Consider the following 22,860-nt stretch of genomic DNA (forward strand, 5'->3'; position numbering starts at 1 on the left):
ATATATCTACATATTTTGGTCACGATAAATAACATTTTGAGTTTTGTTCGATATTATTCGCAGTGTTGACTTAATGAAGTTTACTTGTGTAATTACATCCAAGTTTTACTTTTGCACTTAACCACGATAGCCAAAATTTAAAGCACTTGCAATTTTTCGGCTGACAAAACACCATCTAAAAATTGCTACAAATGGCTACAAAATTGCTACATTGGCATTACTAGAGCGCTGGGCCTGCGCGCTTGGAAAATGGCTTAAACGCAGGCCATCTCAAACAAAGATCGAGGATCTCAGATCAACAGGAACTACCTGTTGGAGTCACACTGAAAAAGGACCCTTTCCAGAGCGGTACTGAAACAGGAATCTTTTTGGAACTCCTTCTACCTGAATGCACTAAATGCTGAGGAAGCAAAACCAGAGCGAATACATTTGAAGCCATGACGCTTAACGAAAGCGACGCCACCCGCTTAGAGCTGACGCGCAACTTCCTGGAGCTGTCCCGGAATCCTGAAACATGTACCGCCCTGCGCAGCTCGGACTGCATCCAACTACTTGTGCAGATATTGCATGCCAACGACGAAGGACTTTCCACGGCGAGGAAGTACGCCAGCCAAGCGCTGCACAACATCGTCCACAGCCACCCGGAGGAGAAGGAGCGCCAGCGGGAGGTGAAGATGCTGCGACTGCTGGACCAGATCCTCGACTACTGCAACTTCCTGCGCACCCAGCTGCAGAGCGGGGGCGAGGCCATCGCGGATGATGAGGATCGGCATCCACTGGCGGCCATGAAGCTCCTAATGAAAGCCAGCTTCGACGAAGATCACCGCCAAACCATGTGCGAACTGGGGGCCCTTAAGGCGATTCCCAACCTGGTTCATCTCGATCATGCAGTCCATGGACCTGCGGCTGTGGGCAGGGAACAGTGCAACGCTTTAAGGAGCTACGGCCTCATGGCCCTCACGAATCTCACCTTCGGAGATGAGAATGTACACAACAAGTCATACCTGTGCGGCCAGCGCCAGTTCATGGAGGTGGTCATCGCCCAGCTAAATACAGCTCCGGATGAACTGCTACAGGTGTGTTTAGTCTAGGTCATAATTCAGAATACACAATTTATCCATCATCTATTATTGATTTATGAATACTAACGTGTAATTTAATTTTTATGAAAATTTATGTTCTTGATTGATTACTCTTGCCTTTTATAGGTTCTTGCTGGCGTGCTTCGCAATCTGTCTTGGCGGGCAGACAAACATATGAAGACTATTTTCAACGAGCTGGGAACAGTGACATCCTTAGCTCGAGCAGCAATGCAAAACAAGAGCGAGAATACCTTGAAAGCCATACTCTCTGCCCTCTGGAATCTCTCAGCGCATTGCAGCACGAACAAGGCGGAGTTTTGTGCTGTGGACGGAGCACTGGCATTTCTGGTGGGAATGCTTAGCTACGAGGGTCCAAGTAAAACCCTCAAGATCATTGAAAATGCGGGTGGTATTCTTCGGAATGTTTCTAGCCACATTGCTGTGTGTGAACCCTACCGCCAGATACTGCGGCGGCACAATTGCCTGGCCATTCTGTTGCAGCAATTGAAGTCGGAGAGCTTAACAGTGGTCAGCAACTCCTGCGGTACTTTATGGAACCTCTCGGCGCGCTGTCCCGAGGATCAGCAGTACCTTATCGACCACAATGCTATTCCTCTACTGCGCGTCTTGATCAGCTCCAAAAACTCCATGATTGCCGAAGGCAGTGCTTCGGCTTTAAAGAATCTAGTTAACTTTAGGGCTACCCTGGAGCTGATGCCCAATGGAGATGGTGGCTCCCTGCCGCTGGACAAGGAGTCTGGCCATGGTGGCACCCTACCGCGGAGGTTCAGCTCTCTGCGTCTAAGCTCCAATCCCACTGGATCGTTAAAAAAGGTACGCCCATCCACGGTGAGCACAACTGGCTTCCTCAACAGAAAGTGTGAGAGTCGGGAATCCATTTACTCGGGCAAATCTGACTCTACTAAATACTCAACCAAGTCGGAGGGAGCCAAGAACCCTTTTGAGATTGTCACACCCACTGAGGAACAACCCATTGACTACTCCATGAAGTATATGGAGCACAAACCCAGTAGCAGTAAGACCTTTGAGATTGACTTGGACCAGCCCACAGATTTTAGTGCTAGATATAAGGAACGACGATCCGCTCAGTCGGCACAGCCAGAGCTGAAGTCGGAGACCAGTGAGATTACGACCAATGAGTTGCAACTGGCGAAGTCCTCCTCGGCCACGGAGCTGCGAAATGGTCCAGGAATGGTAACAATTTCGGCAGCCAAGCAGAAACTCGCTACCGAAGTAGAAACGGAATCAGCAGAGCGACCGATCAACTATTGTGAAGAGGGAACTCCCGGCAGCTTCAGTCGGTTTGATTCCCTTAACAGCCTGACCGAAAAGCCGGAAAAATGTATGGCACTGAAGACTCCAACAAAGCCTATAGTTCAATCAGGACAACTCGACCGAAACATTCCCCAAAATATCGATTCAGCGCTGGAAACTCCACTAATGTTCTCTCGACGCAGCTCGATGGACTCACTGGTGGGTGACGACGAGACCATTGCCTGCGACGATAATGGCTCCGTGATAAGCGAGTACAGCCGGATGCAGAGTGGTGTCATCTCCCCTTCAGAGCTGCCCGATTCGCCCACCCAGAGTATGCCGCAGTCGCCAAGAAGGGATCGCAAGATGCCCATTGAAAATGACGCTGAGACTCCTGACCGAAAGCCTGGCAATGTGTTCGAGGACAAGCTGAATAGATTTCACGTAGAGCACACGCCTGCCGCCTTTTCCTGTGCCACCAGCCTAAGTAATCTTAGCATGTTGGATGACTCCAATGCAAACGCTACTCGAGGACAGCGTACAAATGACATCAACGGCAATGGGGATGCTCCCCGTAGTTATTGTACAGAGGACACTCCGGCTCTGCTTTCTAAGGCGCCAAGCAATAGCGATTTGTCCATCCTGTCCATACCGAACGATTTGAATGCCAACGAAGAGCAGCCAGTGCCAGCGCCACGAGCGGATGTCCCTGGCCTAGACACTCGGATTCCGGCTGAAGATGCCATCTCCAAAATGCGCTGCGGCGGCGGCGCATTACCCAGTTATCTGCCAGTGTCGGATGAAATGAGCAAGTACTATGTGGAGGATAGTCCATGCACCTTTTCGGTGATTTCTGGACTCTCTCACCTCACAGTGGGCTCGACTAAAGCAGGACCGGTTTCGAAACTTCCCATAAGGACTTTGGAGTCACAGGCAGAGGCACCAAAGTTGCCTCCCAGACGGAGTGCAGTTCAGGGAGAAGGCGCAGAACCCTGCCTACCGCCGAAAAGAAGCGACTCGCTGAGCTCACTATCCATGGACTCGGATGATGACTGCAATCTTCTCAGTCAGGTAAGGAAATTAAGCAACTTGATTAGGGGATATATCGCTTAAATGAACTGTTCTCGTATGACAACCCAAATAAGAACAAGGGAATGTAAAGGGATCGTAGTATTATCTAACTCAAATTAGTTTATAACTAACGAAAACGGCATCTAACTTTGTCAACCGAAAATTGATGACAGAGTGCAATGCGCTTATATTATAAAAATTATGAAAAAGCGACCCAAAATTACAAATCAAACTGAGTATACAGTTTTTTAGAGAATTTAAACCACAATCATTATGAAGTATGCCACTTTGAAATCGGATGTCGGTAACAAAAGTTATGGGGTTAGAAGTACGATTTTTTGACACATTTCTGCATTGCCATTTTTGTTACGAAAAATCGACCCAAAAAATACAAACCAAGATAGATTTTTTAAAAAAATTAAATCACAATCCTACTTAATGATTGTGATTTAATTTTTTCTGTTCTGTTACTTTGAAATAGGATGTCTGTACGAAAAGTGTTTTTTCCGATTGTTCCTTTGGGATCCGACTTATATACCACCTTCATCTGAAAAAAAACTTTTTAGAAAGATTCATCTGAATAGCTTTAAAACTTAGGGAATAGTTTGCTCAGAATAAGACAGAGTACGAATATATCTTATGGAGTCGGAAATATGGCCTTCACTGCGATGCAAAATTATTGACTGGATTTAAAACGAGATGTAGTCAAAGCTTTAGAATTTAATCCCACTACCCCCGAATTATAAAATGTTCTATTTTTAGGCTATCGCGGCGGGAAGCTGTCGACCTCAACCAAGTGGTGCTAGCACTAGTTCCAGCCTGGCCAACGCCAGCACCAGTACTCTAACCAGGACAAATGGGCAAAAGAAGGAACCTGAGGATTCCGATAAACCAAACTACAGCTCGGATGACTCGCTGGAAGACGAAGACGACGATGCACGATCCAAGACGCTTTTTGAGCAGTGCATCCTCAGCGGCATGCATAAGTCCAATGACGCCCTGGAATTGGAGGGAGAACCCCCGGGGCAGCGGCAGGAAACGAGTGCACGGGATCGGTTTGTCAGCAATCAGGTGCGCCAAATAGAGTCCATGCTAGCCGGGCGCCAGCACTAGCAGCGGATATGTGGTTAAGTGAAAAGACCATGCGTTTGTTTGGTGGCTTTTAGTCTTGTCTATGCAATAATATTTTCACGGTCTCAATTTTCCTATAGTTCAGATTAAAAATTTGCACTTAAATTTAACTCTTTAACCCGTGTAATATTATGTCTACCCTCTCAAGAAAAACTGCACACGTAAACATTAAGGAAACTAAAAGGATCATAAGGAATGGGGTACAGTCGTTGTATAAATAAAAGTTGGGATAAACTGAGGTCCGGGATACTCCTAACATGATGCTTTGACGAACTAGCACCAGACGCTAGAGCGCTCAGTAGAAACGTTTTCGAGAATTGCGATCCTTGAAATAGGAGATAGCAAAGATGGCCACTGCTGCCGCCACGACTACCACGAACAGGAGGATGAAGAAGATTTTGGCGTTAGACATGCCCGGCTTGGGATCCTCCTTGTGCTCACGAGGTGGCTCGAAAGTCTTGGCATTCGGTATGATATTGGTGCGTCGGATAATCTCATCGTGCTGCGAATGAAAGAAAATTGTGGTTTAATAAACAAGTGAAGTAAAGCTGGTTTCGAGTAATATGATATTCATATAATAACACTCATCTTTATCAGGCCTGCTTGACAAACATTTTTTAGCTTTTAAAAGATTAATTCGATTTGAATTTTAATTTGAAATCGTACAATGTGTTTGACGCCTCCTGCTAAATTATAGCAAGTTGGTGCAATTAAAAACGAGTTCATTCTTTTTTTAGAATCTTGTTCCTACCTATAGATATAATGACTTAACCCGGCTTTCGGGTTCCTTGCACTCTTTAGCCGATAACCAGACAGCTGAGTATAGCGTATTCGCCTGCTGGGGTTAACTTACATTTGGGTTGGAGTCCAGGTCGTAGAACTTGAAGCTGTGGATGTCGTGATTGTCGGACAGATCACCCGTCGTAGCCGACATGCCAAAGTGGTAGCCCGTGGGCAGCTCCACGTTAGCGACGACAAAGCAGCTCTTCCATTCGTTGCGGTTCTCCAGATCTGTAGACACCGACAGAATGTCGTTCTCGTATCGAATGCTAACTAACGTCTCATAGTCCACATTACGGAAGCGAACTTCGCAGCCGGCTAACTGAGTGTGAGTTCCGTCGCGGTCGTGGTCGTAGCTCCAGCTGCCATTGTTAACCATGGCACTGAGATATGGATGTTGGTGCTGCAAATGAAAGATTAATAAAGGCTCTCCTATAGCTAAGGCTTTCCTACATTGTGTGGGCCATTGTGGTTGCTGTAGGTGTCTAAGATGATGGCCAGCCCGGAGAAGTGATCTTTGCTGCCAAAGACCGGGCCTGTCTTCATCCGCTCCTTGGTGTACCAAATGGCAAAGCCGTCGCCGAAGAGTTCAGTACCCTTGCCGTGCACCTTGAAACCAACATGCAACTCCCAATTGCGCGTCATCACGGGCTTCGCATGAAATAGTGTTAAGATTACTCATAAGGTCAGCTAGAGATCAACCCTCCTGCTTACCGAGTAGTTCCAAAGGGCGCCGCTCTTGGACTGCAAGTCGGGCGTCAGTCTTATATAGTTGCTGGTCACCATCGTGTTGCCCAGAAAGTCCCAGTGGGGCAGTATCACGCCAACGCCTGGAAGGTCAAGCCACGTTAGAGGTACACGTACTCCATCTTATCAGAGCCCGGAAACCCACCTTGGAATGGACGCACTAGACTGTGCTCCCGTTTCATGTAGTCCGGCTCCCTGGGATTATCCTCTTGGGCAAGAACTGCAAAAGGGGCGACAAGCAGCGCCAGTAGCGCCAGGGAACAAGGTGCGCGCGACGGCTTGGTCATGGCTGCATTCGGTGTCCCCGTTGGATGAAGCTACACGGAAAATAATATTTGCAGACAATTTTTTTCGCCGGCCTATTAGTGGTGAGCAACTGTGATTCATTAACGGTGGTTGGCAACTATCGGAAACTTATCGATAGCTGGTCCCACGACATTGTTGTGTTGTTATCGAAACCTGTCTATCAACCATTGGCACAAATATTTATCAAATTTAAATAGTCGAAAATGCTTGGTAAAGTATGTTAATAAGTTATAAACTATGTTAATACTTTAAATAATTTTGAGATCAAAGTGCCTTTTTTACACTTATACTAATATTTTCAAAGAAATAAATTTAGGTAATTATTAACTAAATGGAAACTGGATTTCTACCAAAGCTTTTTTATTTATTATATTAACCTATTTCAGTTCAAAGTCGCTTTCAGCTAGACTTAAATTTTACTTTCAAGCCATTTTTGATATAATAAATTTTAGCTTATAACTATTAAAAGTGTTTCAGAAGGTTACAAAAATGTCCAAGCTATTGTAACTATTTTGCGAAGAGAACTACCAAAATAATTACATAATATTAATAAGAAAAACGTTGTAAAGCACTATCCACGATTCTTGGGAAGTCTTCGTGATTAAGCGGTAGTTTTTGTAGTTTATTTTTACAATTTTTACTAACAAATGTGGGACAATTTACAGACAGTAAATATGTTACGGAAGTACAGCTCAGACCACTCAACTGATGAATGCAAATTATGGCTTTGGACAGCTTCCCCTCTTTTGGCGCTTAATTCACGCGTCCAACCAGTTTGCATTTTAATCTGTTTGACTCGGATTACAACGCCAACAACGCACAGCCCGTTTGTCATGGTGCGAGTCATTTTTATGGCTTATTGCACACGCACATTGGCGCCTTCACGCCTCGGGTCTTGCGGCACATGGATCTGGTGGTGATCTGGTGGAAATCGGGCGGGAAAACCTGTTAGTCAAGAGTTTTCCTCCTCGGCGTGCGTTAGCCGTCGACTTTGGGGGTCACTGTCAAGGTCGGAGTCGTGAGAACAAGCGACATATAATGCAAATGCGGCAGGAACCTCAGAATGCAGCAATAATTCCGATACAAATGCACATTTGCTGATTCTGATTTGGGCACAATTAGCAGTGCGGCTAACGGTGCAAGATGTGTCACCTGTGAAAGGCGGCTTGCTGCTTCCTCAAAACGCCGCTAATTGGCATATAACGTGCCTAATTATATCAGTCATTTATGAAATCATTTCACTTTTCACCTCCCCAAAACAACTACAGGTGCATTATCTGAGCCAGCTTCCGCTGAGCTGCGATGTATTTTCGCGTCATTTGTTCTTGTCGCCCCGCGATTTGATTTTGACTCACCTGTGCGACTTCGACTCCGACTTCGACTTCCTCATGGGTTCGAGTGAGATATGGCGGTTATTTCGGGCCCGGCATTCTCGATTTCGGGGAGTGGCGGCCCGAAAGCTCCCTAATGAAAGTTAGGGTATGATTAATGGCCCGTGGGGGCACAGAGTTTCCCACCCGATCAGCAGCAGGATGTGGCAATTAGCATGGCTGGACCATCGCGTCAGCGGCTATTTATAGTCATAGTCCGATAGAATCTGGTAATTAGTAGCACGCTTAAAAGCTCATTTATAAACTACAGCTATCGGCTGTCATGTGCGGACAAGTTCAGGCCCAAACAAGCAGCACTTTTCAATTCCTCAAAGTGGCAATAACCTGGGGCCAGGCCAAGACAGGCCAAATCTGAGGCCGCTCAGCATTTCATTGGCCCGGCCAGCCAATGAATGATTGATAACCCGCTGCCGAATCAAGCAAAGAAAGCCAGAGTACGCGCAAGGCAATTGGCTAATTGATTCAGCATAAATCAATGGCAATCAACAATTAGCCGCATTAATTGCCTGGCTTACAGCAATTGAAACTGAACTTGACCCTCTCGCCGTCGACTGAAGACAATGCAAAAACCGAAGAGAACAGAACGGAAGGCCAGTTAGACAATACCCTGGCAAAAAGTTCGATCATAGATCTGACTGCAGGGGATTACCCTAAATAGTGTTATGAAATAGATCCCAGCTACTCACATTAGCTTAAAGAAATAATAAATTACTAAAAGCATGTCAAACATTTTATGAAAATGGTTAATATTCTGCGTCACTAATAAAAAAAACAAGGAAAAAGGGCAACAATTTTAAATTTATGGGTCCATTTAAATCAAGCTATTGTCAATATGTATACAAAAATGTTTAGCAACTTCTTTTTAATTTCGTATGTATACTTATTGGTAACATAATATGTATATATTATATTTCAGCGTTATGAAGAAATATTTATCGCTTAATTTTTGAAATAAACGCGGACTTTAAAATGGCTTATAACAATAATAACAATAGCATTTTCCTCTTAGATTTCATGACCCACATGTTCATAACACTCTTAATCTGAAAAAGAAAGATCTTTAGCTGATATAACTCCTCGAGAAGAGTATCAATTATTAGCCAATCGTTTTGACTTTGGCGGTTGCAGCCAGCCAAGGAGCTTTTGTGGCCAGCTGTGATTTGAACTTGAACTTGCTGCCGGTCCCGCTCTTGCGCCCCCTCCTCTCAGTCGCATAAAACAACTAACATAAAAACTTCAAACCGAACGCATTGCTCGCATAGCAGAAAACAAGTGTGCGAATCGTATAAGATTAAAGCTAATCAAGCATGACAAGCATTCCTCATGAATTTCACATTTATCGTTTTTTTTAAGGGCCACACAGCAGCAAACAGTCGGCCACATAAATGTCAATCGTTAAACGATACACTTAAGAGGGGGAAAAAAGATGCCGCCGGATTCTATGGGGCATGGAATCCTACGCTTCCGGCCGAGAACGATCGTATTGTGAACATATAATTATGATTCAGATTATGCATATTGCCATTCTTAATCACACAAGCGAGCATAACGTAAATTGTCATTTAAATCAAACGAATCTCCAGCGAATTTCACGGTCAAGTGGAAGTGACAGAGGCGGAAGAAATTGCCATTTGGCGACGCAGGCCATGTTGTTGTTTTGTTTTCACCTGCAATCAAGTCAAGGTGTTGCCCGTAGCTTTCCAATTACATATGCTAGATAGGCGGATTTGCATAAGCATCGACATCGCCAGCTGATCGACCCGTTTGTGCACCCAAAACTGGTTACCGGAACCAAGACGCTGAATATTGATTCGCTAGAAAGTTGAATTTTCTGCTAGTGCCACTGCAGTTTGCCATTAACATCAACATTAACATTAACTTTAACCGATTCCCTTGCAGAGAACAAACATCACGTGGCCGGGGGTGAATGCAAAAGCCAAAAGCACGTAGACCCACCGACCAGAAAAAAACTCACTCAAAGCCCGGGTAACGAAAACCCACTCAAAACAAACGCACGGCAGCGGCGCAGTCGGCGCTGGCAGAGATCGGGCCATGCTTTATATAAAATCAACTGAGCATATCTGTTGGAATTCATTAAACGTTTTACTGCCACAGGCCGACGTACAGCGGTTCGAGATCCGACATCCAAAACCCGAGAGCTCCGCACACGAAATATCCACCGTGTAAGGCCCCAGCTTTTTGGAGTACTACTCCGCGGCAGTTAACAGCCATTGGATTCAGTTTTTCCTGGCTTCGCGTGCTCGTCGGTTGTCATCCATAAATAACAAACGCAAAACAGCAAAGAAAAAAAATCCATCGAAATAACGCATTACTGCATTTGTTTATGTAACTAAAGAATTTACCAAAAGAAACGTCAAAAATTAATGAAATACCAGTCGATTATAAATTCAAAGCTAAAACGTTTTCGTGTCAAGTAACTGAAAAGTGCCAGTGTTTAAGGCTGATATAATTCAAATATTTGTTAACTAATTGCAGCTTCTCACACGCACATCAAACAGCAGCTCAATCAACCAGCAAATATGAAATTCGTAAGTATTTATATTTGGTTTTTCCTCGTTAGCTGCATTTTGTGTTGCAAGTTCGTTGCCTAAGTCTTTCGTTTTTCGCGACAATTGTCACAGCTTTTGCATGGGCCGCTAATGCCCCGTAATTGTTAACACGCTCAAGCCTCGTTTAAGCCGCAAATGAAGTCAACTATTTCGGTTTGACAGTTGTCAAATGATCGCAGCGGTCGACAAGAGCATTGTTTGGTCCCCAAGAATTTTTATTGGGCCCTGGCACTCTAATTTATGGTCCACGGCGTCATGTGTCAGCGGGCCATGAAAGCCAGGCCACCGCCTCGATATGTCTATATCCATATAAGCCATATAACTTTATATGCATTATTTTCGGTGACCATCCATATCCATCCACGTTCAAGGCGCTGAAAATTTGATGGAAATTTGAATGCGTTTGACCAAAATATGCATATTTCGAACAAGGTTTTTTAGCATAATTTTATCTTGATAGCGACTGGAATGCTGCTCAATCATATCAGACTGCCTCAATATTTTATGGTTAAAATTTATTTTAAGAGCACATAAAAGTTTGTATTTCGTAATTTTGTATTTTCACTTTCGTTTGATTTTGATTAAACCAGTTGTTTTTTAATGATCAAATTAAAATGTTTTTGCTTCACAATGAATTTTAAATTAAATGTTTGCTTAAAAAAGGTTTTATTTGGTTCAACAACGATTCTCACATATAAACCATTTTAATTTTTAAACATTTAATTTTTTTCTGAATAAGACTTGTTTATTTGATAACGATATTAAAATTGAAATACTTCCGTAAGATAAATATTTTTTTATAGCTATTGCATTTTACTGTATTTATTTTATTATCATGCAAAGTTTATTAAACTGTTTAAAGGTTCAAAAAGTTACAGATTAAAAGTAAGCAAAGTAAAATATTTTATTAATATTATTAAACCCATTCAAAAGTCAAATTGCATCAACTGCTAATCAATTGATTTGTCTTAACATTTGAAACGCACGATTAGTCACCGAAAGCCCAAATAAAATGTCTTTACGTAGTCTGTGCAAATGGGTAAAGCCAAGCGGTTACTTTAACTAATTTTCATAAACGCTGCCTTATTTTCCCATCAAATTCTGAATCATGTCATAATTTATAGGTCAATGAAACAAGAAATTATACGCCTCAAACCAGATTTAATTAAAGTCTAAAGAGTTTCCGCCCCGCAGTTGGCAATCAAGTCGAGTAGCCCGCAATTACATGGGAAAACGCACGCAAAATCGCAGGCGTACGCGCAAAAAAAATAATAAAAAAAACTCTCAAGTTCACGATGAAGGCCATAAAGATCTGTGGTCCGGAGATCGGTGATCGGGGATCGGGGATCGGAGTTCGCAGACGGCAGGCAGACAGATCGGACAAGAAAACGAGCCGAAAACGTGCTTGGGCATGCGTTTTGTAACTTAATTGAAAAGTGCGATACACACGCGCCAATGGCCGGTGGCCAATGGACAAGAGCCAAGAGCCGAAATGCCAAAGCCAAGACCAATTGCCAGTGGCCGGCTGACCAACTCTCCGACTTCTCGTGTCCAATTGCGTGTCCCAAGCCGGCTCCCAGCAAAAGCCAAAACCGAAACCAATAGCTAACCAAACCCCAGATGCAGTCATGAATGAATCAAATGAACCGAAGCTGTGCGTGAAAAATAGCGAGGGAAAAAGACACACTGAGATCAAACTTAAACATTATAAAAATGCAAGCTTGCATTGCATTGGAAAATGGTTTATCTCAGAGTTGGGTGCTGAAATTTTGGTGGGGGGGGGTCTATCCCGGGAAAACTGGCACCCTGGGAAACCGCCATCAACGTCGCTCTCGATTAGGATTCGACCATGCACACGAACAAGATTTATTAATTGCTCTCAGCCAACTCAGTTAATCGCTCCAGCAGATGTCCGTCCGTCGAAAAGTAAAAACGTTTCTGCCTTTTGCACGCTTTGCGTGTGGAAATTCAAATTAATTGCCATACGTACTCGTACAATTTGATGTCGTATTTTGTATTTTGTATTTCGGATCTGGGGCTTTGGCTTCGGTTGCGGTTGGCTTGCAACTCTAATGAAGATGTCACGCCGGAAAGTGCCGATTGCTCAATGCCCAAGTACGGGGACGACAACAAGTCCACTCCATGCATAATTACTACTAGCACAGTTTCACTTTTTTGCTTTGCTAGTGGGCTCTGGGTCAGACTGAGTTATCCACACACTTTGTTGCAGATGTCTTTTAAAGTGTTGGGGAAATGGGTCCAAGAAATAGAAATTCGCTTCATATTTTCAAGATCTTCAAATAGGTATTTTAAGCAGATACAATAGAGTTCATTTAAACCAGATATAAAATATATATATATATAAATATATTTTATAAATAATGCAACTATAATTTATGAAATTCCACAGTTTTACTTAAACTTCCAAATTAAAAGTAATCTTTATTTTCTGCTCTAAACAATAATTTAATTTAAATTTCATTGTAAGTTCATTGGGTTCAATTTTAATTGTATAGCATTCACTATTTATTTGTCAAAGGATTTCTTCACAATTGATCCTCTAGTATAAGGGGTTTTATAGAATTCAGGTAATAATCCTTGAATTGGTAAAGTGATGTTTTGGTATTATGGATCCAAATCTTACTCCATTTCCAAAGGAGTGACTTCAGCCTCTGCAGGAGTGGGACATTCCGAGCCGGAGACACCGTCATCTGCGGCTCCAGGCCATGTCATTCGATATCGTCCCATCGAACGAAGCGGGCACAACAGTTTTTATTATGCTTTTCTGTGCCTGAACGGCGATTAGCGTTGGAGTTGGAGTTGGCATGGGATTTGGGGCTCTCGAGCTGCGTTGCTTTGGCTGTCGCAATCGCACGACTCCAGTGCGGGATTCGGATAGCCAGATACCCAGATAGCCGGAGCAGGGAGTCCATGTGTCCATGTAGTCAGTCACTCAGCTGGCCAGTCGTCAGGTCAGTGCGGTTGCGGTGGTGCTGTGCTCATGGCAAGTGCATGGCATGGCGGACACATGTCCAGTTGGGGCCCAAAACTGAACTGCCCACATGCGCCAGTTGCGAAAAGTATGGCATTTCTGCTAGATATTCGCGGTCCATTACCATATTTATGAGGCATGTGCGTCGTCGTCTGGCGCTGTGTTTGGCATTTTGTCAGACTCTAAACGATACAAATTTGCCCCGACTTGCAGCTTGGAAACCAGTTTGAACTTGAACCCATTTCACTGGGTCTTTTTGTCTTTTATGGCTTTGTTGCAGGAAAAAGGAAAATCTCGATTCTCACGCTGCACGACCGATGGGCAATTTGCACTTCCTAGCCAAATTGATGTTTAATAATTCAATTACAATTGACAATAGATTGGGCAACAATCAGCGGGGCAGCTGGCCACGAAGTCGCCAACTGACTCCATTTCCCACCTATTAAACACAATTCAAAGTAATTTGAAGCGGCAGTCGTCGGTTGTTGCTGTTCATGTTGATTTTGATTTGGTTGCTTTTGCCGTAGCCGTTGCCGTTTTCGAGGCTGTTGGTTGCACCTACTACATCCAACACTTTGCGTCGATCCAGCTTCGGACAAGCGGCGCTATTTGCGTTTATCCAAGCTCCCGAGCTCCCAGCTCTTAGCTCTTAACTCCAAACTCTTAACTTAAGCTTCCGTGTTGAAAGTCAGCCAAAGCCAAAGCCAAATCGTTGCTCAATCGAGCATTGACCCCTCTGCCGAAAAAGAAACCGCCAACACTGGGCGTTGCTATCGTTAACAAAAGATAACAATAATAACTCGTGTTCGGGGCGAGCTCAATTGTCTCGCTCCAATCACATTCACTTTTCCATCTGCGTGTAGTTTTCACATAAAATTAATTACGACCGACTTGCCAAATGACAAATCGCATAAACACAAGCAAGATTAATTAGCAGCTGTTTGGCTGCCACCAGGATATCCATCAGCTTTTCAGTTGTTGCCAGGCTCCCTCTGAGTCATGTAAATTTTATACTGGCAGTTAAAAACTTCTGGAGCAAATCGATCTCATTGAAAGTGCGGTTTCCATTACCTGTTAAGCTGGCCAAGCAATAAATATAGTTCACTTTAAACCGCCCATTGGAAGCAAATAAAAATCTAAACGCCAATAAACGCCAGCGCATAAATGAAAAATCAAATTGAAAATATGAAGGGAGTAACATAGCTAAACGGAGTTTGCTTGTGAGTGGACTGAATACCCCGTTGAAAGTGGCTGAAATGGAGCACTTCAGGTCTCTCGGACAGCCAAACTATAACAATCGAGAGTCAAGATTTTCAAATTATTATAGCTGATAAGCAATAAGCAATTAAATAAGTGTAAAATTGAAGGGGAAACTGGACTTGTGCAGTGCTGGCCTTTAAATACACTTAGTCTCATTAGCTAAAGTTTGAGGCATAAATTTAGTTCATCATAAGCACGAGAAAATCATATCTTGGTGGATAACAACCCCAAAGATAATACCACTTTTCCTATAGAAGAGTTTTTTTAAGATATAGAGCTAAAAACAGAACTTAATCGTAAATAAAACAAATGATCTACTTTCTAAATTTTTCTCTGTGGCTTATGATCTGAACGACATTAATACAAAAGCGTAGATCAATTACCGTAAAAGAGTCCCATTATTCAATTTCAAGGTAGGATCCCAGAATTATAGTTTATTAAGTTACAAATCAAGCGCATTTGCAGGTTAAAAGTGCACTAAACATGTATATTACAAGTCAAGAGCAGCCAGACTTATGAATCAATTCCAATTCAATTTCGAGTGCCACAAAAGTCGGCTTGCATGGGAGTTGCAGTTACTGCGGTATATCTGCGGCATGACAGAGCTATTATACCCCGAATCCAGAGGCTATCAGCCTTTCGGGCTAACGAGACAATGTAGCTATCGTCGTCCGTCCATGGCCGGTGCTCCAAGTCGCCGTCGTTGCTTAGTGATTTTATGCCTGGCTTTTTATTTGGCTCTGCCAGTGGAGCAGTACTATATGTGCGCTGGCACGCTCACATGTTGCTGCACTTAATCATTGTTTTGTGGGTGGGTGGGTATGTTTTCGCATGGGCCGCCGTTGGCCAACAGCAGCAGCCGCCGAGATCCGAGGTGCCTGTCTGCGTGCCTCGATTTTTGAGTTGTGTACTGTGGTTTCTCTAGTGGTTGGGGTGTTTTATGGCACAGCCCAAGTCGACCAATTACGAAATCATATCTAAGGTCATTTGTTTGGCTAATTTGTCGGAATGTGAGGGAGGTGCTGGGTGCAGGGGGAAGGGGGGGTTGCAGGCCAGGAAGACCGCAGGCATTGTTCCCAATCCCACCATCACCACCACCACTACCACCACCCGCTAATTAGCCCCAATTAAAAGCCACTAAATTAGCCAAAACGATTACTTTCGAATTCGCCATCTGTCTGTGGAGCTACTCTCGCGGCATTTGCAGCATTCGCGGAATTCCAGATGCAAACAGCCGGCTGACGACATTTTGACGGCTACATGTGTTTTTGCCAGATACTAGAGTACGTTGACTGGCGGTGGCTGGGTTTTCTGGCCAAGATTGACCGGCAGTGGCACAGATCAAGGGGAGAGCCGAAACCGAACCCAATCTAGTGCAAGCCATTCAAGCCACTGGTCAAGACAGATGGATCTAATTTGTTTAGCTCTGTTTTGTGTTTAATTTCAGTTTAAGGCATTTATGTAGGATGTTTGATAGATTTTTACAAGTGAATAACATGTCGTAAGATTTTATAGATGATGATTTAATAGCACTCAAATAAAAAGCCCATTAAGAGAAATGTTTTCACATTGCTTTTTATGTTATAGACATTTTTTGACTTTAGCTTATGTGTTTGTTAGTATTAAACAACGAATTTATTAAGGAAATAATATTGCCCAATTTTTAAACTTTTATTTACTGTAAGCAACAATAAGCGGATTAAAGTTATTGTCTAAACAATACTTTATAAATACTATTGGTTTAAATAAATGACACATTTTTAAACATAAGTTATTACTTATGGAACTTTATGACTATGTCCCCCAATAAATGTCTTTGATTTGAGAAAATGACAGAGGCAGTTTGTAATGCAACTGCTATGGATTAATGCCATTTCCGCAGTTAGCAGTCAAAATTTGTGGAGTAATCGTCGCAAATGAATTGCAAACCGTCGGCAGCTTAATCCCCAGATCAGATCATTAGTCACTGCTCAAGTGAGTCGAAATGACAGACCTGTGGCACTCTTGTATTCTGTCAGTTTTCCCTTAACGATCACATGTTCGCCGCTCTTGAGAACTCTGATGCCTACAACCGATTCCTGCGCCACTGTTTCCACTCTTTGGATGTGGATGTGGATGTGGATGTGGATGTGGCAATATGGTCGCAGTCTCTGCCTGGCCAACAACTAGGGGCACAACAACAACGGCAACAGCGGCGGCAAACACGAATTAATTAAAACTATTTTTTCACAAGTCGCGTTGGCTGCTTGTTGGCAACTTTGCGACCGCCTTGTTTGCATATTTTATGATTATTTTGGAGCATATTTTGGCTAATAGCAATTAGCGTTATTGTTGCAACTTGGACCCACAGGGTTCGTTTCTGAACCCTCGTAAAAATCATGGAAGCCAAGGCGCGGCCCATTAAGCAATTAATGAGGCCCGAAACACATTGGCAACATTTGCATTAGCAGCAGGTTGCATACACAGTGCATGCTGCATTTGGTAGCATTTGGGCCGATTGTCCAATCTATTGGGGCAGAAACAAAACCCGTTCTATTAAGTCAAATCTGCCCTATGATTAAAGTCAGTCTGCCAGCCAAGTGACGGCCTTAACTAAGACGTTCGACACAGGTCCAGCGACAGACAGCCGGAGTGGATTTATGAACCAGTCAGCCGGACAATTTGCACAGCATGTGGCCCCCATTCCCATTCCCATTACCAACCACCCCCACCCCCACCTCCATCTCCATTTTCATCCCAGACGATGGCGATCGAGGGGATTGGGGTCAGCGGGAAAGTAATCGCAGCCGTGATTGCCATTTAACAAATTTATCACACTTCGGCGCAGTTGTGGCGGCTTAACGTGATGTGCATTCAATAAACTGAATATAGTGAATAAAGCGCACCAATTTCTATGGCTTTGCTTTGTGAGGCTTTCAAAATGTTTAAAAAATGTGCCTTGGGAGACACAAATCAGCTGAAAACTTCCTGACGCCACACTGTAATTAAGATTTTATTTTTCTAAAGCACTTGCAATCAAAAATCATACTGGGTTGTTAAATGAACAATTAAATTTAAAACGCTCACACTTTTTAAGCCACTTCCATGTCCAATTAAAGATTGGAGAACGCAAGTCCAGCTGATATTTAAATGTTTCACAAGAAGGATCAGTTAAAGTAATGTTTTAATTATGTGGATAATTAACATTTTTAGATTGTCAAATCTTAGTATTTGAGAATGGCAATATGACATGGTGCAATGTCAAAACATAAAATACAAAAAAATCAATAACAATTTTCTAAGAAATACGTTACTTAAATCGCTCCATCTGACAATGTATTATATGTTGACAAACATACTTATTATGTTAAATGTTCAACAATTAGATGGCCATTGTTCGGGTGAATATGCAACCAGGCAACTCCCTTATTACGAACAAGATATGTACAATTGGGTCATATTTGTCATGAATTCGTCTTGGGCTATTGCACTTGTTGACGTGGCAAATTGCTTTGGTCTTTTGGCCATCGACCACAACCGAAATCGAATCGGTGGCGAACTGGAACTGTTAATGGTACTCAGGCTTTCTTGGCTTCTGGCCTGGCTCTCTGGCTTTCTGGCTCGTGCTCAAGGCGACTGCACTTGACCGGGCCGAAAGCGAGCCATGTGGCATTCTGCGTCTTGCGTTTGGTATTTAATTGTCGGCTTATGGCATTGGCACACATTTCCGAGGCTTAATTGCTTTGGCCAGCGTGTAACCAGTGCAATTGGCCCATGCATGCCTTCGGTCATACTCGTACATATGCTAACAATCCGCTCGTAATATCCAAATACCCAAATACCCCTAACCACATGTGCATTGTCCACTTCCACTTGCAGTTAGTCACCATCGCCGCCCTCTGCCTCTTCGTGGCCTTCGCCGCGGGTCAGCAATACTTTCTGGGCCAGTTCCCCAGCCGGGCTCGCTTTGGATTCGATCCCGTGGCGCTGGCAGGACCCTCATCCGCCACTCAGGTCCGGGATCCCCGACAGAACAGAGGTGAGTATGTGGGTGAAGGGGTTTCATTTTTTGCATTTCATAGAACTATGAAAAATGAGGTCTGTTTATTAAGATTCGTTTTTAATTTCAAGCCTTACCCCTATATTACTGTCAAGTTTAATTACTGTTTAATTATAGTTCATTTAAGGTAAAGCATTACCGTGATTATAAGAACACAATTTACTCCCTATATATTAATCTTGTACCTGGTTAGATAACTACAGACTTAAGTTGCATTTAGATTGTCCAAAATGACACACAAAGTTTTGTGTATGTATTATTATACAGTTCTATAAAATATTTGAATAAAATTGTTTTCAATAGATTAAAATGAAACCAAAATTTCAATTCAATCTGTGCTCCAATAGTTTGTATTTTCACACTTTTAAACCAAATTTTCTTGTAGGACCCGTGGTGTTCCCCCCATCCCCGCCAGATGCAGTGGACGAGTCCAGCGGCGTGGTCGTAGGCGCCTCCGGATACGGTTTTGTGCCGCCCCAGCAAAGTAATGCGAACCTCTTTAAACGCACTGTTTGAACAAAAATAGAGATAGCTGCTCCTCCATCTCAATTATCCACTCACACACACCCAGACACCCACACCCACACACACACACACTCCTAGAAGAGAAAAGCTTTATTAGTGCAATATGTAGCCGTGTTTTTGTTATTTCTTTGTTATTGTTAATTAGTTGCCCAGTAATTTACAATCCACACAAATGTCTTATTCGCAGGAAAACTCTCTGGTTAAAGTAACAAATCTTCCCCACACCGAATACCAAATCTTCCCCACACCACACTACACTATACCGATTACCAGTAATTAACCCAAAGCACACGAAAGCACACACACACTTTGCACACCAACAGCACCAGCACCGGAAACGGAAATGCGTCCCTCTTAGCTAATTGCAGCCGCCCACAAAAACACCCACTAACTCGGCACCTCTTCCCCCTTCCCCTTCCCGCTCCCCTCCCCTTAAAATAAACTTAACATTACTTAGTTTAATTAGCTTGAAAAACCCAATGTTAATTTCCACTTTATTGTTTCGTTTTGTATTTTTATTTCTCTTATGATTTCTGCTTCTTTATAATTTATATTTCAAATTGGAATTGTATTATGATTTTACTTTTTATTTTACCTTATTTTATTTGTAACAAGAAGCTAAATTTAAATTATGAATAAACCGAAAAATATTATTAAACAAAACAAAAAAGAAAACACCAACCATTTCTGTTCGCAGCATTTCGACTTGCATTTTTCGTTTGTCAATGCACCATTTGATTTGTATTTATGTTTTGTATATGGATAAGCACTCGATTGGCTGATCAGTGATCACCATGGTGGCAATTATTTTAAGCGCACATAAAACTAGCGCCTAATTAACAGCTCCGATCCGGCTTTGAAGTGCGGCGGCACCGCGATTGGATGGCGGGAAATAGAGATTGGGACGCAGACGCAGACGCCGACGAAGACGGAACCGGGGAAACCATTGACTGTGACCGCTTCCAATTCGACCAGGCCATGCTCTCCCCTCCAGTGCAGCTTCACACTTGGCGGAGCAGGCCGCAGACGAGCACATGTACTCCGGGTGGCAGACTTGTGGCGACAAAACGATGCGAATGCAAATCTCTAGATAAGCCGCTTTAGGTGTTGTATCCCTTGGCTATCTAGGTGTGATCTTTCCAGAGAACAAAACCAATTTCAAAAGGGACTACAGAAATGGGTTTAAGCCTTTAATCAATCCAGAAGTTTAGGAGAGTTTGAGAAGTATGAGAATAAGTTTGAAAACCAACTCACCATCTTTTGACTTTAAACAAAATTTTTAAGCCATTTCAAAATCAACATAATACTTTAAGATTCGAACAAAATACTGGGTACAAACAAGAAAGCTAATTTCGGGCTAAATATTTTATTAATTTTTTAATATAAACTTAAAAATCTACTTGTTAAACAAAAGACTTAGGAAACAAACTTAAAAACTTCAATTCAATTTTTAAAAATACAAAATTTTATTTGATTCTTAGGATAAATTTCCTTATAAATTGATCAAAAATAAGATTTTGGATTTCATACTTAACTTCTTAGCGTACAAAAAAAGTTTAGGTTTTTTAGCCATTCATTTTACACCAAGTGTTTAAATTGCCTTTATTTATTTGCTTGCTTGCCGTTATTTGTTTTGGATAATGTGTGGATAATTATGATAGTACCAATATCACAGACAAATCGAAATACCCTTAGCTGGTAGAGAATATAAACAGATTCCTTAACGACCCGAGCAGAAGCAGGTGCTGAAGCAACAATTGCTGTCTGCGATTCGCGACTCTAAGCCAGACCGCAAACGGTCCCGTGCCGGATTCAAAGTGAACTAAGAGAGGAATCTGGTCTGGCGAGGAATGGAGCATTGGAATGGGGGGACGGAGCAGACGGTGGCCAGACGGAGTCAATGATATGCGCGACTAATGCGACTTTGCTCGCTTTGCATTTGCCGCATGCAAAATATGTTGGCAGTTGATTTTTTTTCGCTTTTTGCGAGTGGAGCTTGCTCTGTTTTTGCATATCGATTTTGAGCATGCAGAAATGGAGCAACTTTTTCTGTGCGAGCTGGAGGACTCCAATGTAGACTCCGACTCCAAACTCATTGTACAAATGAATGGAAAGACATTTCACAATGGACTGGAACAAAAAGCGTAAAAAGCGATCGAAGCAACGACGCTAAGTTGAGATAATTTTTACAATTTGACAATTTATGCACGATTGCTGAAAAGCTCGAAAAGTCGACAAGGACCAGCCATTGTGTAATTAACTTTGCATGGCAAAAGTTCTCTCTCCCCCAATCCGCAAAACCATAAAGCCAAATGGTTACGCAGTGGGACTCGGCTTCCTGATGAGGACTGCCTGCGGCTAGGAGGCCCACTGGCCCCCAGGCCGTGGTAATGGTTATAGCAGCGCCAATCTATAACTGAAGCCGCAGCGTAACAATTGCCCAAGACTGGCGTAGATTAATGGCAGCTCCCCCGCCCCAACAGCCCCCCATTTGCCCTCCCCGATCCCCTCCGGATTTAGTTCCAGGCATGAATTCGAGCGGCGATTGGCCTGCCGCATTGGGCAATCCCCAGCCACAGCCACCCACCACAATTACACAAAGAAAAGTTGTTTTGAAACAAAAGCTTCCTCAAAATCTCAGATTTTAGTTCTTCAAATAGCTGTAATATTATTACTAATTATTGAAATGCATTAAAAAATGCACAAGCATAAAAGTTCGAGTTTGTTTGTTGCAATGGGAAAACAAAAGACTTTAAAAACAAACCTTACTGTTCTATTGATAAAATTTCTTTCATTTTTTGTTGTTGCACGTAATTATTATTAATTTGATTTTGTTACTCACAAAATTACTTATTATTTTGTACTCGATTTACAATTAAAGTATGATGTTTAGTAAATCGAACTCTTTACTCTTTGCTCATTTTTAATCTTCATTAAAACGGCACTATTTTGTCGAACAATTGATTTCACATTTTATGGTTGAAAGCAGTTGTTGATTTTGGAATGTTAGTTAGGATATCCCCAAAATATATCTATATCTTTGGACCATAAATGTTGTTAGTGTACATTCCGATTGGCAGGGGTACCCAATGTGGTCAAATGTGACCGACATTCTAATCAAAGTGGCTGGGCGTTGTCAGACGGACGGACGACTCGGTGGACAATCAAAGGCGATCGGCCAACGACTGTGACGTCGACTCCGTGATTGCAGCGGCGATTGTGATTGACGACGGAGTGAGCTTTGAGCACGGCGCAACCTTCGAGCTGTGTCATTGGGTGACGCCCACGCTTGGAATTCACCACTTGGCACTCGCAGCAACCACAATTAATACCCCCTCCAAGAGCACTTGCCCAATATCCAATAATCCAATATTAATCACGCCGCGTCGAGTGAGAAACCCAATTAAAATGCTTTTGTTTGTTCGAACAGCAGCGGCACTTGTGGCGGCGGCGGCGGCGGGAGATCCGAATACGTTCTTTAGCACCACATTCCAGACCCCCGACACCGCCTATGCGACATACAACTTCTTCGGAAGTCCGTACACCACGCGGTTTAGATACTTCTGAGCCCGACGGAGGAGCTGTGGCCAAAGTCGAACCCCGAGTCATGTTGAGTGGTCAGTGGCGCAGGCACTGATTGCTGCCGGAGCACTAGGAGCAAGAGCTGGAGACTAGAAACAATTTTCTTGTA

The 22,860-nt window shown here is 43.0% G+C and overlaps 3 protein-coding genes across 5 annotated transcripts; 2 read left to right on the forward strand and 1 right to left on the reverse strand.

The window, feature by feature from the left end:
- The first annotated feature begins 121 nt into the window (after positions 1-121).
- On the forward strand, positions 122-4,669 carry LOC108046355 (adenomatous polyposis coli protein). Its single transcript, XM_017125996.2, has 3 exons — positions 122-1,076; positions 1,209-3,428; positions 4,191-4,669. Exons 1-3 carry the CDS (start codon positions 438-440, stop codon positions 4,539-4,541), a joined length of 3,210 nt encoding a protein of 1,069 aa, XP_016981485.2. The 5' UTR covers positions 122-437; the 3' UTR covers positions 4,542-4,669.
- On the reverse strand, positions 4,576-6,472 carry LOC108046356 (vesicular integral-membrane protein VIP36). Its single transcript, XM_017125997.1, has 5 exons — positions 6,232-6,472; positions 6,054-6,169; positions 5,793-5,990; positions 5,413-5,742; positions 4,576-5,061 (listed from the first exon to the last, which is right to left on the reverse strand). The coding sequence occupies exons 1-5, from the start codon at positions 6,371-6,373 to the stop codon at positions 4,855-4,857; spliced, it is 993 nt and encodes a 330-aa protein (XP_016981486.1). The 5' UTR covers positions 6,374-6,472; the 3' UTR covers positions 4,576-4,854.
- A 3,417-nt stretch (positions 6,473-9,889) lies between these two features.
- LOC108046306 lies at positions 9,890-22,813 on the forward strand. 3 transcript variants are annotated; one of them, XM_017125916.2, is made up of 5 exons: positions 9,890-9,966; positions 10,280-10,332; positions 18,464-18,623; positions 19,030-19,128; positions 22,600-22,806. In XM_017125916.2, exons 2-5 carry the CDS (start codon positions 10,324-10,326, stop codon positions 22,734-22,736), a joined length of 405 nt encoding a protein of 134 aa, XP_016981405.1. In that variant the 5' UTR covers positions 9,890-9,966; positions 10,280-10,323; the 3' UTR covers positions 22,737-22,806. The 3 variants fall into 3 exon arrangements, with proteins under 3 accessions (XP_016981405.1, XP_016981407.1, XP_016981406.1); XM_017125918.2 differs by lacking the exon at positions 22,600-22,806 and adding an exon at positions 19,357-19,662; XM_017125917.2 differs by lacking the exon at positions 9,890-9,966 and adding an exon at positions 9,989-10,217 and having other exon boundaries at positions 22,600-22,813.
- Positions 22,814-22,860: the final 47 nt, after the last annotated feature.

The sequence above is a fragment of the Drosophila rhopaloa genome, unplaced genomic scaffold (assembly GCF_018152115.1).
Source record: "Drosophila rhopaloa isolate 14029-0021.01 unplaced genomic scaffold, ASM1815211v1 contig_178, whole genome shotgun sequence".
NCBI classification, from domain to species: domain Eukaryota; kingdom Metazoa; phylum Arthropoda; class Insecta; order Diptera; family Drosophilidae; genus Drosophila; species Drosophila rhopaloa.